Source organism: Eptesicus fuscus, chromosome 14, assembly GCF_027574615.1.
Source record: "Eptesicus fuscus isolate TK198812 chromosome 14, DD_ASM_mEF_20220401, whole genome shotgun sequence".
Taxonomy (NCBI): domain Eukaryota; kingdom Metazoa; phylum Chordata; class Mammalia; order Chiroptera; family Vespertilionidae; genus Eptesicus; species Eptesicus fuscus.
In genome coordinates this window covers 57,765,031-57,779,330 of record NC_072486.1, presented here as the reverse complement: position 1 = coordinate 57,779,330, position 14,300 = coordinate 57,765,031, and the positions used below count along the sequence as shown (strand labels likewise).

The 14,300-nt window shown below is 39.1% G+C and overlaps 1 protein-coding gene across 4 annotated transcripts in view; it reads left to right on the top strand.

Annotated features, from left to right (window-relative positions):
• AGBL3 (AGBL carboxypeptidase 3) overlaps positions 1–12,017 on the top strand; it is a 61,740-nt gene extending 49,723 nt beyond the window's left edge. The window contains exons 17-21 of one of the 4 annotated variants that reach the window (XM_054726456.1): positions 824–872; positions 1,293–1,313; positions 3,526–3,722; positions 5,575–5,809; positions 10,596–12,017. In XM_054726456.1, the coding sequence (XP_054582431.1) occupies positions 824–872; positions 1,293–1,313; positions 3,526–3,722; positions 5,575–5,809; positions 10,596–11,019 (926 nt within the window). In that variant the 3' untranslated portion in view covers positions 11,020–12,017. Of the gene's footprint in view, positions 1–823; positions 873–1,292; positions 1,369–3,525; positions 3,723–5,574; positions 5,810–10,595 lie in introns of those variants that run through there. The other 3 variants (XM_054726457.1, XM_028159055.2, XR_008558133.1) reach the window with 3 other exon arrangements.
• Positions 12,018–14,300: the final 2,283 nt, after the last annotated feature.

Below are 14,300 nucleotides of genomic sequence, written 5' to 3'. Positions count from 1 at the left end.
CGATCCCAAGTGTGGGGCGTGCAGGAGGCAGCCAATCAGTGAATCTCTCATCATTGATGTTTCTATCTCTCCCTTCCTCTCGCTTCCTCTCTGAAATCAATAAAGAAATATTTTTCAAAAATAAAGTAAAAGGTCTTATATTTAGGTCTTAAGATAACAGAATATTATGGCTTATAAAATTTAAATATTTAGTACAGAGTTAACATCTGTATCAAAGGAGACAGAAAAGTAAATATATTGTTATACTATTCTCATGTACACTATTTGTTTAATTTGTTTTATTAATCACTATAATTACCACTGTTAACTAGCCCTGTTGTTTTGTTTAAAAGAGTTTAGAAGCATTAAAGCAAATATTACCAAATAATGTAATAGTTTAAATAAACACATATTTTATATTTTATGTTACAATCATAATAGATGTGTATATGATGATTTATTACATTTTTACTGTTTTTTTGGTCTGGTATGGCTGTGTCCTGGGTTGGCTCTCTAAAAAGTTAGTTACCCTACTATACATGTAGATGTCCTTCTTAGATCCTAATATTCATAGATTCAGTTCTCAATTTTTGACAATTGTTAGATAGGTATTTCTACTGTTTGCTATTCTGTTGAAATACTTTAATTAAGAGGCTTCCAAGTAAAATATATACTAACATATTTCATAATTCTGAATGAGACAATAGCAGATTAATTGAAGATAAGCTCAATTAAATTAGCTGTTAAATATATGAATAAAATAATTGACAAGAAAGTAAACTATTAAGTTTCGTTAATCTGAAAATCTGAGTTCATAAATTTTAAGGTATATTTTCTTTTTTAGGGAAAATGCCTGGACAGGCCCCTTCCTGGCTTCTAAAAAGATATTTGAGGTAGGAGAATTAGTACCTTACTTCTTCCTTTTTCTCTGTTTTACAAAGATTTGATTTTGAATTAAAGCAATAGGTAAAAGTCACTTTTTGATAATAATTGCTAATCAGATGTCTCCTTATAACTACACTAGTGTCCCGGTATACGATTCGTGCACATTGAAAGGAAATTAATTAGAAGAAATATTTTAATGTCGTTATTCGCCCTTTCTCTATAATAGAAGTGTCAACTAAATTCACGATCAACAATGACAGATTGAAACACACGTGTGCGATTGGCATCATTGAGACCTTTATATGTATCACATATGCACGAGTCAACTTAGCCTTTTATATATAGAGAATAAACTTGCTTAATTAGACCTGCTTTCTGATTTAGCTAAACTTTTTCCAGCCCAGTGAAGCATCCCACTTCTCTTTCAGGCAATTGTCAGCAACAGAGCAGTAAATATCAACACGAAGCAGATTATTATTGTAGATCACGCAGGGAGAACAAAGGGTAAAATATTTAACTGCAGCAGTGTTTGACTAATATTCTGCGCAGTGAGAAAACCTGAAGTCGTTTTCAAGGTCCACCATTTCTTACTGCTTTTCAGTCGAGTCAAGTTTCTAAACTTTCTAAATCTCCGTTTTCCGGCTAATGAAAAGAAAATAGGATTCCATCGAGTCTATCTACCTACTCCAGGACTTCTGTGAAGATCAAATGAGATGAGGCATGGGAAAACACTTCACAGACATTTGGTTAAAGTAAAATGTTTGCACCTGGCTATAAAGCAAGTCGTGTTCCTGGGCTGAAGAAACTCCAAGGAGGCTAGTTGCTAGGGAGAGGAAGCAGGTGTTGCTACGTGGCGTCATTACCCAGCGCCCACAGCAACCATTTCCAGGCTGGGCTGGACTGTTGGAACATTTTGTGCCATAGGGTCTTGACAGCATCAGCTGTGATTTGGTGGGCTGTCGTTCTTGGGTGGTAGTGGGGCCTGTGTCTCACTTGGGGGAAGCCAAGTGTTGCTTTGTGGGTGCCAGGTCCACAGTGCTGTTTCTTTGTAAATGGCCACTGTGTGTCACAGCAGCTCCTGCGTTGAGCATCTGCCCCCTGGTGGTCAGTGCATGTCATAGCAACTGGTCAGACAGACAATTAGCATATTAGCCTTTTATATGTATAGCTAGTATCTGTGACTAGGCCAGTTTATGAAATGCCCATATGATGCATTTTTGAAGGGTTCTGAGATTTCAGTATCCCCGAACTATCCTCAATGGATGCCTTAAAATCTACACTTAGACATTTACTGGTATTTCTATGCATCTGTCATCACATTAGCTGAGTTTCTCTTTTTAAAAAGAAATATTTCTGGCATAGGTAATTACTTTAGAATGAATAACTATCATTCATTTACTATCTGTACTATGAATTGGAGCACTGATCATGTAGGGATAATACTACTACCTAAAAACTGAGGAAGGAATGACAGAAAGAGAAATTAGGGATAACAGAGATAACTTTGTAGTTGTGTCTAAACCAGTAATTATTATAGCATTAGCTCCCTTGACAAGTTTCCTGGTTCTTAGGAATATGAACAGCTATCTGAACGGGTAAGTATTTGAGAACAGACTGACAGTGTACAAGAAAGGCATATGGTATGCCCTTTCTTCCTTTCTTGGCCTCTCTTCTAAGAACTTGGTTTCTTTATTTAAAAAGACAAACTGGGTTCTGTTGAAATATGTAGGGTTTCCTACCCCAAAAATGTGAAAAATCAGATAAGAAACCATCTTGGGCATACCTGTACTTTGATCTAGAATTGATGGATTTAAACTAAGACATAAATTTTTAAAATATATTATTTCTCATATCTATGGAAAGAAATTCAATTATATATCAAGAGAAGAGAAAGTAATAGAAAAAGTACTGAAGTGAAATGTGAATTCTAGACCTGTCCCTCCCTCAAACTGGCCATGTAATCTTTTTATTTATTTTTTTAAAAATATATTTTATTGATGTTTTACAGAGAGGAAGAGAGAGGGATAGAGAGTTAGAATCATCGATGAGAGAGAAACATCGATCAGCTGCCTCCTGCACACCCCCTACTGGGGATGTGCCCACAACCAAGGTACATGCCCTTGACCAGAATCGAACCTGGGACCTTTCAGTCCACAGGCCAACGCTCTATCCACTGAGCCAAACCGGTTTTGGCTGGCCAGGTAATCTTAAAAACAAGTAGCTTAATCTCTGGAATTCCTGACATTCTTTTACATTCCCTTTCCCATGTAAGGTGGAAGATAGCATTGACCATCCTGTCCCCAGGATAAGAGCCCCCATAGGATAACATCTATAAGAATACTTTAGCCGAAACCGGTTTGGCTCAGTGGCTAAAGCGTTGGCCTGCGGACCCAAGGGTCCCAGGTTCGATTCCGGTCAAGGGCATGTACCTTGGTTGCGGGCACATCCCCAGTAGGGGGTGTGCAAGAGCCAGCTGATCGATGTTTCTCTCTCATCGATGTTTCTAACTCTCCCTCTCTGTAAAAAATCTATAAAATACATTAAAAAAAAGAATACTTTACATACTGTATATTGTAATATACAAATACAATAAGGATGACATTCCTCTTGATTAGATGGTTCACTGTTGACATTGAAATCAGAGTACCCAATTTCTTTCAGCTCCCAAGGTATGATTCAGAGGCTTAGCAAATACCAACAAAGACGCTTTTCAGAAACCCGTAAGAGACCAATCCAGGAAGCAATTCAGCCCAGGAGCACTAGTTTGTATAGAAACGGCTTCAGAGTGACATCCATGAAGTGTACTGTGAGCAAACCAACTCCCAGTTGGACAGAGAGGCCAAGGATACCAACAGAAGGTCTTTTTACTTTTATTTTTAGGATTTTAATAAATACAAGTGTAGCTTTTACTGTATCATCATTAATAAATCCTATGAAATTGGGATTTAGGGGAACTGCTTTTGTAAACAGGGATAATTAATAGCCATTTTATTCCAGTCTCTGAAAAATATTTGCCTTATTTAATTTCTATAGGAGTTGAATTCAGAAGAAAATTATTTCAGTTTAATATAGCCTTGAAAAAGAGACCTATTTGACTTATTCCAGTATCCTTGTGGATTTTATTATTACTGCTTCAATTTTATTAGTTGTAGCAATACCTCCTTGTTATTGATGCCTTTCAGTGTATAGAATAAAAAAAGCAATGAACTGCTGGTACAGCATGGGTGATTCTCAGAATCATTGTGCTAAGTGAAAGAAGCAAGCATAGAAAATTAAATATTACATGATGTGTCCTCATTCATCAAAACAGATTAATTAGGAAGCTTTCCTTATCCATCCCTAAGTATGATTCAAAGTCCCTCTTCTGGAATCCTATATTATATACCCTGCCTTATCTCTATAGAAAGATGATGCTTTACTTTTCTCTCCCTAGTCCTGTTAGCATATTAAAGACACGGACTTTATTTTTCATTCCTATTTACCAAATCAACTATAAAGTCAGATTCAGGATAAGCATTCAGTGAATGGCAGAGGAATGGCTTTTCAAGAAACTATAGATAAGTTCATTTCAGTTGCCAGCATTGCCCAGTGCTGTGTATCCATTCCCTCATTTATTATTGAAGTCCTGCTACCTCAAGGAGTACTTAAGCCATTCGTTTCCTTTCTTTTTATGTTTTTTAAAAAAGCTTTATTGTGGAAATTTCAAACATAAAAGAGACTGGTGTAGTGAGCCCACAGATGTCCATAACCCACCATCAATAGTTATCAACATCCTGCTATTCTTGTTTCATCTATATTCCCACCACTTTTTTTTTGCTAAAGTATTTAAAGCAAATTCAACAAATCATGTCATTTGCCCATAAATAGCTCAGTGTTTATCTCTAAGTAAACATTTTTTCAAAGCTTAATGTATTTCTTGCTTTTATTCTAAGTATGTTCTTCTTTTCTTATGCTGTCTACATGACAATTTAGCCATTATAATTGTAAGTACTGCTGCCATATTCTTTAAAATGTCTACTAGTCCTCCTTCATGCTCTACTTGGGATTCTTTTTTCCCCCTCTCCCTATATATTGAAATGTTTAATTGTGTTAAAATACACATAACATAAAATGTACCATCTTAACTATTCTTAAGTATAAAGTTCAACAATGTTACATACATTCACATTGTTGTACACATAACCTCCAGAATTCTTTTCATCTTGCAAAACTGAAATTCCATCCTCATTAAACAGCAACTCCCCATTCCTCCTTCCCCCAGCTATCCTGCTTTTAACTCTATGACTTCGGCTAGTCTAGATAGCTCATATTAATGGCACCAATGATTTGGAAGACTGCCATGCTCCCAGCTCAGGGCCTTTGCACTTCCTATTCCCCTTGTCAAGAATGCTCTTTCCTCTGAAAGCTGTTTGACTCGCTCCCTTACTCCTTTGATATCAGCGTCACAGGGAGGCCGTCTCTGAACACCTTTTTAAAAATAGAAATCAACCTTTTCCCCAAGAATTCTCTGTTTCCTTCCCCAGCTTTACTCTATCCCATAAACTTCATCATTATCTAACATTATATATTTACTTGTTTATTTGTTTGTTTTCTGCCCCTGTAATTTAAGAATAAGCTTCAGATAGAATTCTTGGTACATATGGCTCAATAAATATTTATTGAGTCAATTCAGTTTCTATATCTATGCATATTTTTGTGGTTGTCCCCCAGATCTGCATAACAACCTGAAAAGCAAAATGAGACAATCTGCATCTTTCCAAAGCAAGAAGACTGGTGTAAATTGGACAGATGATGAAAAAAGAATCTATAGGGATAAAAAAATAGCTCAAACTGAAGAAATATTGCAATATTTGATCCCTATCATGGAAAGCACTACAAATGTGAGAACCAGTCAGATAAAACGGATATTCACTCCTTGCACCAACTTCCAAATCCACCATCAAATGTAAGTCAATACAGTTTTGTCATTATTAACTATTTAACACATCCTTTTTTAAGGAAACAAGACTAATTAATTCATTATCCTAAGAAAGAAACATGGGTGGGCAAAGGCGGGGGAAAGGGAGACACCCACAATTTTGTCAACATTAAAATTTTTTAATAAAAAAATGAATAAGTAAACATGTAAATAGAATAGTGGCAGCTACACCACATTGGACACAGGGACAAAGACCCAAAGCCATATGAAAATATTGGTTATGTGAGGGAGTAATTTATCTGGCCTTATATGATTGTTTATTCACATGAAAACATTCATTAATTTGAATCTGTGAATAAACTATGCATTAATAAAGTATGAACATTAATGCATACTTTATTCACAGATTCAAATTAATGAGTGACTTGAAATTTCTCAGATGGATTTAAACTAACAATCCTAGCCCTGACCGGTTTGGCTCAGTGGATAGAGCGTCGGCCTATGGACTGAAGGGTCCCAGGTTTGATTCCGATCAGGGACATGTACCTTGGTTGCGGGCACGTCCCCAGTATGTTCAGGAGGCAGCTGATCGATGTTTCTCTCTCATCGATGTTTCTAACTCTCTATCTCTCTCCCTGCCTCTATATAAAAAAATCAATAAAATATATTTTAAAAATAAAAAATAAACTAACAATCCTAGGGGGCAACTTGAGTTACTTCAGCTTATTGATACTCAGAGGAAAACAAAAAGGATGAGACCAAATTTCTTTTAAAGATAAAAAATAGGACCAACACTAAGGCCAAAAGGAAACCTATATAAATAAAAGTAAGACAATGACAAGCTGAAAATAAGAAATATAATACTAATATTACCAACAAATTTTGAAAAACTGCTTTCTATGTGCTAGACACAGTTCTGTGTTTACACATACATTTTACCTTCTACACATGAGGAAACAGGCACAAAGAAGTTAACTTATTTGTTCAAGGTCACACAGCTAGTAGGTAGCAGAATTGGAGTCAACCAACTAGACATTCTGAGTCCAGAGGCTATCACAATGTTTTGACATTTCTTATAATATTCTTCATATTCAAAGACAGCCTACAAATCAATGACAAAATTATGAATATTTCAATAGGAAAATGGGCAAATTCTATGAACCAGAAATTCACCAAGAAAAAAAAAAAAAAGACATGGCCAATGAACATTTTTAATTGTTCAATCTCACTTAAATCCAAACAAGGCAAATTAAAACAATAATGAAATGCTATTTATTTTTGCCTCTCAATGGAAAGAATTCATTCACTAATTGTTGGAATGTAAACTTACAGAGTTCCTTGAAGACAGTCCAACAATATAAATGAAAAATCCTTAATATTTATATTCATTTTAATAAGAAATTTTACTTTTAGAAATTAATCCTAAGGACAAAATAAAAACTAGGAATAGGCAACAGGATTTCTGTAGTGACGTTCATTTCAGTATTGTTTATAAGAACCAAAGAAAAAAGAAACAATTTTGAAAAAGAATAATAAAGTAGAAAGCACCAATCTATCTGATTTCAACACCCTGTGCTGGTATATAGCTACTGCAATCAAGAGAATAGTATGGAGGAGGAACAGACATATGTATCAATGCAGCCAAACAGAGGGCCCAGAAATAGACCCATACAAATGCTTGATGAATTTTAACAAAAGTGCAAAAGCAATTCGATGATGGAGAGATAGAAATTTCAACCAATGTTGCTGGAACAATTAGATATTCATAGGCAAAAAAAAATGAAATTTGACCTAAACTCATCTCTTATACAAAAAGTAATCATAATAATTGAAAATGGATCATGGATTTAACTGCACAACATAAATCTATAAAACTTTTAGAAAAAAATAGGAACTCTTTATAGAAATTGGGCAAAAAGTTATACTTTACACCAAAAGCATAATCCATAAAGAAAAGTAGATGTTAGACTTCATCAAAATAACAGTGTTTGCCCTTCAAAAGATGCAGTTAAAAAGATAAAAACCTATAAAATAGGAAAAAATATTTGCAAACCGCATAAAAAAAGAGACTGGTATCTAGCCCGGCCAGCATGGCTCAATGATTGAGTAGTAAACTATGTACCAGGAGGTCACAGTTCAATTGGAGGTCAGGGCACATGCCCAGATTGTGGGCTCAATCCCAAGTATGGTGTGTGCAGGAGGCAGCCAGTCAATGATTCTCTATCATCATTGATGTTTTTATCTCTCTCTCCCTCTCCCTTCCTCTCTGAAATCAATTAAAATATATATAAATATATATATATATATTTTTTTTTTTTAAAGAGACTGGTATCTAAATTAAAGAAGTCTCAAAATGTTAACAGTATAAATATTTCATTCAGAAAATGAGCAAAATGTAGGAGGAACACATTTCACCAAACAGAACATACAGATGGCATATAACCACACAAAAACATGTCCCGCATCATGAACCATTAGGGAAATGCAAATTAAAACTTCAATGAGAGAGCTGCACACTATCAGAATGGCTAAAATTTAAAAATAGGGGTAGCACTGAATGCTGAGGAGGGTACAAAGAAATTGGGTCACTCATGCATTGCTTGTGGGAATGTAAAGTGGCCCAGCCACTCTGGAAAACAGGTTTACAGTTTCTTTAAAAACCACATATCTATACTAATAAAAGCCTAGGTGGCCCTCACGTGCAACGTCGTCACAAGATGACTGTCACAAGATGGCCACCACAAAGATGGCTGCCACAAGATGGCAACTGCACAGCCGAGGCGGGGCCCGGTGGCTGCTCCATGCAGTGAGGCCTGGGGGTCCCATGGTGCGGAGGAGACCTGTCCCAGCGTCTCAGCCGCCTCATGCGGAGGAGGTGGGTCCCAGTGGAGGAGGCAGGTCGCAGCAGGGGAGGGCAGTTGGGCATCAATCAGGCTGGCAGGGGAGTGGTTAAGGGGCGATCAGGCTGGCAGGCAGAAGCGGTTAGGGGCAATCAGGCAGGCAGGCAGGCGAGCAGTTAGGAGCCAGTGATCCCGGATTGTGAGAGGGATGTTCGACTGCTGGTTTGCGGGATCGGGCCTAAACCGGCAGTTGGACATCCCCCAAGGGGTTCCAGATTGGAGAGAGTGCAGGCCGGGCTGAGGGACACACCCCTCCTCAGGCAATAATTTTGTGCAACAGGCCACTAGTATAACTATAACTACCATATGACCCAGAAATTGCTCTCCTAGGCATTAATCCCAGAGAAATGAAAACTTATATTCACACAAAAACCTGGACACGGATGTTTATAGTAGCTTAATTTGTAATAGCCACAACTGGGAGCAATCTGCATGTCCTCCAATGGAGGAATTAGTAACACTCTGTAGTACATCCAGTCCATGGACTCGACTCAGCAAGAATAAGGAGTGAACGGCTGATACACAGAACAACCTGGATCCATCTTCAGAGGGTGGTGCTGGGTGAACAATGCCAGTCCCAGAGGTTACACACGGTAGGATTCTGCTTATATAACATTCTTGAGATAAAGTTATATAATTCAGACAATAGGTTAATGACTGCCAGGAGTTAAGGAGGAGCTGGCCAAGGAGGAAAGTGGGGTGTGTCTATCAAAGGGGAACAGAAGGGAACTGTTCTGGACCTCAACAATGTCAATGGCTACTAGTATATCCTGATTATATTGTACTATTGTTTTGCAAGAAACTACATCTGGAGGAAACTGGGTGAAGGGTACATGGGACCTCTCTGTATTATTTCTTCCAACTGTAAATGAGTCTGCAGTCATCTCAAAACGTTTTTTTGTTTCTTGTTTTTTTTAATTTCTTTATTTTGTTTCTTGTTTTGTTTTTTATTTATTTCAGAGAGGAAGGGAGAGGGAGAGATAGAAACATCAATGATGAGAGAGAATCATTGGTCAGCTATTTCCTGCACGCCCCACACTGGGGATTGAGCCTACAACCTGGGCATGTGCCCTGACCAGAAATCCAACAGTGACCTCCTGGTTCATAGGTTGATGCTCAACCACTGAACCATGCCAGCCGGGCTCAAAATTAATGTTTTAACTAAAAAAAAAAATAGTTGAGATTTTTGTGGTGAAAAATGGAATTCTAAAGAAAGCTGAGATACTTTAAGCAACTGCAACTTGTAATTTATAAAACCTCCTTCTCTCAAGGAAAACTCCCTTTTCTTGGATGTACAGTGATCTTTTTGCTGACCATAGAAAAAACTGAGAGTATGTATACTGAGCTCATTCTAATAGAATAAACAGATTAGATTTGTGAAAATTTAGAGGACATTTCCTTCCAATAGATGTATAATAAGTAGCTGAGGCCCAGAGTGTCCATTAATATACCAGGAAGCCTGGGGTCAGGGCAGGTCTCCAAATAAACATAGCCTCTAGGCATTTAGAAATACAGAATTGGAGGCATGCTGAAAAATTGTGACCAGGGATATAGTGGTAAAAGTCTTAAGGGAGGATGAACTCACCAAAGGAGAAAAAATAGACTTATACTATTACAAGTCCCTAGGATACATGCTGGGCAAAAACTCATGCACTTGCCAAAACCGGTTTGGCTCAGTGGATAGAGCATCGGCCTGCGGACTGAAGGGTCCTGGGTTCGATTCTGGTCAAGGGCACGTACCTTGGTTGCAGGCACATCCCCAGTAGGAGGTGTGCAGGAGGCAGCTGATCGATGTTTCTCTCTCATTGATGTTTCTAACTCTCTATCCCTCTCCCTTCCTCTCTGTTAAAAAAATCAATAAAATATATTATAAAAAAAATAAAAACAACTCATGCACTTTATTTCTTTTCTAGACTAAATCCAGCTCCTTATGTAAACTTAAAGAGATACAGCGCATCCTGGGCACCATCCAGTCACCTCCCTTTTATAGGCCAAAGGAACCTCCTGGCAAGCTCTTCAGAATGGCTCCAGTCTGTGTCCCAGAAGTCATGTGAAAGCCTGTCACTTTTCAGAGGACACAAGAAAAGAAAAGCATGTTCTGCAATCAGTGCCATAAAGACTAAAGACACGAAACCTGTCATCAGCAAATGGGAGATTCCTTCCTCGGGTTTTGAGAAGGGCGTGACCATTACCAAAGGCCGGAGTTCTCAAGCTGAAGAATCCAACCAGCAAACCTCCATGCGGATAGCCCCCGATCCAACTCAAACTAACAGTGAGCAGCCAAAAAAGAATGAGGGACAACCCACCTTCCATTTGAAGTTCCAAAGGCAGAAATAATCTAGCTTTGTGCTGCTCTGAAGACTGTGGGTGAAAGATAACATATGCTTACCTATTAAAAAGAAAAGAGAAAGAAAAGCCCTCTCCATCCCTCTATCACCATTTCTCTCCCTACACATGCGTATGCATATACTAAACTAGATACTCCATCTTCTGTAGTGAGAACGTCTTTCAGAAATATAAAAGGGAATCTGGAGCCCTGGTCGGTGTGGTGCAGTGGCTAGAGCATTGTCCCATGCACTGAAGGGTCATGGGTTCGATTCCTAGTCAAAGGCAGGTACCTGAGTTGCAGGTACCGGGTGTGTGGGGAAGCAACCAATCAATGTGCTCTCATATCGAAGTTTCCCTCCTCTCTCTCTCTCTCTCCCCTCTCTTCCCCTTCCCTCCCCTCCCCTCCCCTCCCCTCTCCTGTCCTCTCCTCTCCTTCCTCCTTTCTGTCCAGTCTCTAAAAAATCAATGGGAAAAAATATCCTCAGGTGAGGATTAACAAACAAAAGGGAAATCTAGAAAAAACATAGCAGATTTTCAATTTTCTTAGGTATTATACTAGTATTTAACTTTTGTCAAGATGGAAAAAAAAATCTCTGTATTTCTGATTTCTTCCAAAATGATTTATTTACACAACACCAAAAAACCTAAGCACTCAGGAAGGAATAACCTGTGCTATGATTGACTTTAATGTCCCTACTAGGGCCTTGAATGAATCAGTCAACAAACAACATTTCCTGAATTTTTGTTATATCCGTAGTGTGCTAGAAACAATTGGTGATTTTTTAAAAAGGCACTTCTCCCTCCCAGCTGGTGTGGCTCAGTGTTGTGGACCTACGAACCAGGAGGTCATAGTTCGATTCCTGGTCAGGGTACATGTCCAGGTTGTGGGCTCGATCCCCAAGAGGGGGCATGAAGGATGCAGCCAATCCATGATTCTCTCTCATGATTGATGTTTCTGTCTCCCTCTCCCTCTCTGAAATCAATAAAAATATATATATTTTAAAAAGACATTTCTCTCTACTGGAAGATTACTGTATAATTGTACATATAAAACATACATGACTAAAATAATTGCAGAATGAGATAGTGCATAGTAAAGTGCTAAGATTTGAACAATGTTAAAAATGCTATCGCCCTAACCGGTTTGGCTCAGTGGATAGAGCGACGGCCTGTGGACTGAAGGGTCCTAGGTTTGATTCCAGTCAAGGGCATGTACCTTGGTTGCGGGACATCCCCAGTGGCGGGTGTGCAGGAGGCAGCTGATTGATGTTTCTCTCTCATTTGATGTTTCTAACTCTTTATCCCTCCCCCTTCCTCTCTGTAAAATATCAATAAAATGTATTTTTAAAAATTAAAAAAATACTATTAAAAGATGCTAATTATAGGGAAATAAAAGGTATACAACATGGAAAAGGATGAAGTAAAACTATATTCACAGAGAAGAAGATTGTAAATGTAGAAAATCCCTGCTGGAAGTAATAAGTAATTACGGTAAGGTTGCAAAATACAAAGTTAATATATGAAAGTCAATCTCTATCTTAGACACCAAGTAATGAATATTGAAATTAAAAACAATACCATTTGCCTTAGCACCAAAAAAAGAAATACTTAGATGTTAATCTAATCTACTCAAGATCTATATGAGGAACATCATAAAACTCTAATGGAAAAACCTCAAGAAACGGAGAGATATTCCATGTACATGCATAGGAAGGCTCAATATTGTCAAGAGGTCCGAACTTCCCAATTAGATCTATAGATGCAGTGAAATCCCAATCAAAATCCTAGCAAGTTAATATTGATTGATGTGATTCTAAAATTTGTGTAGGAAGGCAAAAGATTGAGAATATCCAATGCAATGTTAAAGGGAAGAACAAAGCCAGAGGACTGACGTCGTCTGACTACACGACTTAAAAAAGACAGACGATAAAGCTGTAGTAGTCAAGACAGTATGGTGTTGGCCACCTTGAGTTCTATGTCCAGCAGAAGAAAAAGGCAACGATGGAGGCCACTGTGAAAGGAGAACTGCGGATCTGCTACCACCCCGTCCTCGCAGCCGGGGCCCAGCTTCCGCATCGTCTTTGGCTCCCGACACGTGGCCACCGGAGGCCTGGGTGGCCTGGGTTCTGGAGTTGGCATCCATGCTACTGACAGGGGCAGAAGGGCGTTTATAAGATGAAATGAAAGACACTAACTTTTTGGCTGTTATCCTGAGATCATTAAACTGTTCTCTTATAATTAGTCTTTAAAACAAGAATGATCTGCCGCCACCACCAAAAATCGTTGTTTCTTGACGGCAGAGCGGTAAGCACCCTTTCTATGCATAAAAGGAGTCCGCTGCTTAAGTCATTTTTTCCGCCCAAAACAAAGATCTTTACTATGGCTGAATTCGTTACTTTCAGAAACATGTTACAAACTCTTAATTGGCAATTTCTCCTTTTGAAATAAATGATAAACAAAGGAACAATGGTCCCTTTGTTAATAGTTTGGCCATCTTCACTCCTCACCACCAAGCCTGGTAAGAGCCTCTGTTCTCCTCATTCATAGGCAGACGATTGACCCAAACCGTGGTCCCCAGACCAGCCTCTGCTGACACCATCCCTTCTAGAGGCTGTGTGGAGGGAACTGTTCATGGCTGTGGGCCTGGACCTGAGCCTCCCGGAGAGAGACTAGGAGAGTGAGGTGTTTTGCTCAAAGAAACAACAGATGGCCAATCCAACTGGTGGAATGATACAGTCCCTTCGCGAAGGTAACCACTGTTCTGCAGGTAGCTGTGCTGAGCACGGCAGGGCCACACCCTGGGACAGGAGCCTGGTCTCGAAGCCACGCCCTCGGAGCACACTGGACTGATCACGCTCCACTGGAAATACATGAAATGGTAAGACAGCGACAGTTCCTCTTGCTGTCTCTTATCACTGAGTCCCTATCAGTGGGGTAATAAATACCTTTGGTGAGGCCCATTTCTCTGACTCAGCTTGTCTGTGCTGACCAAGCACAGGCTCAAGCAAGCCGACAGGGCGGGACTCCCTGTAACTTCTGTGAGCAGGACCAGTCCTCCGTGCTCCCGAGGAAAACTCCAGACCAGAGGAGGAGCCTCCCCAGGAGGGGGCACTGAGTCCTGACTGCAGCCTGACTCAGCATTGTGGGAGGGACTGGCGCTCCGTTCGTCTCCAGTGTTGTATAGGGGCAGGTGGGGCCTACAGTAGCCAGAGCTCGTGGACTAGTCTCCTCTGCCTGCTATTGGCCATTTATGTTGCCCCCAAAGCACAAATAATATCACTTTCTAAATG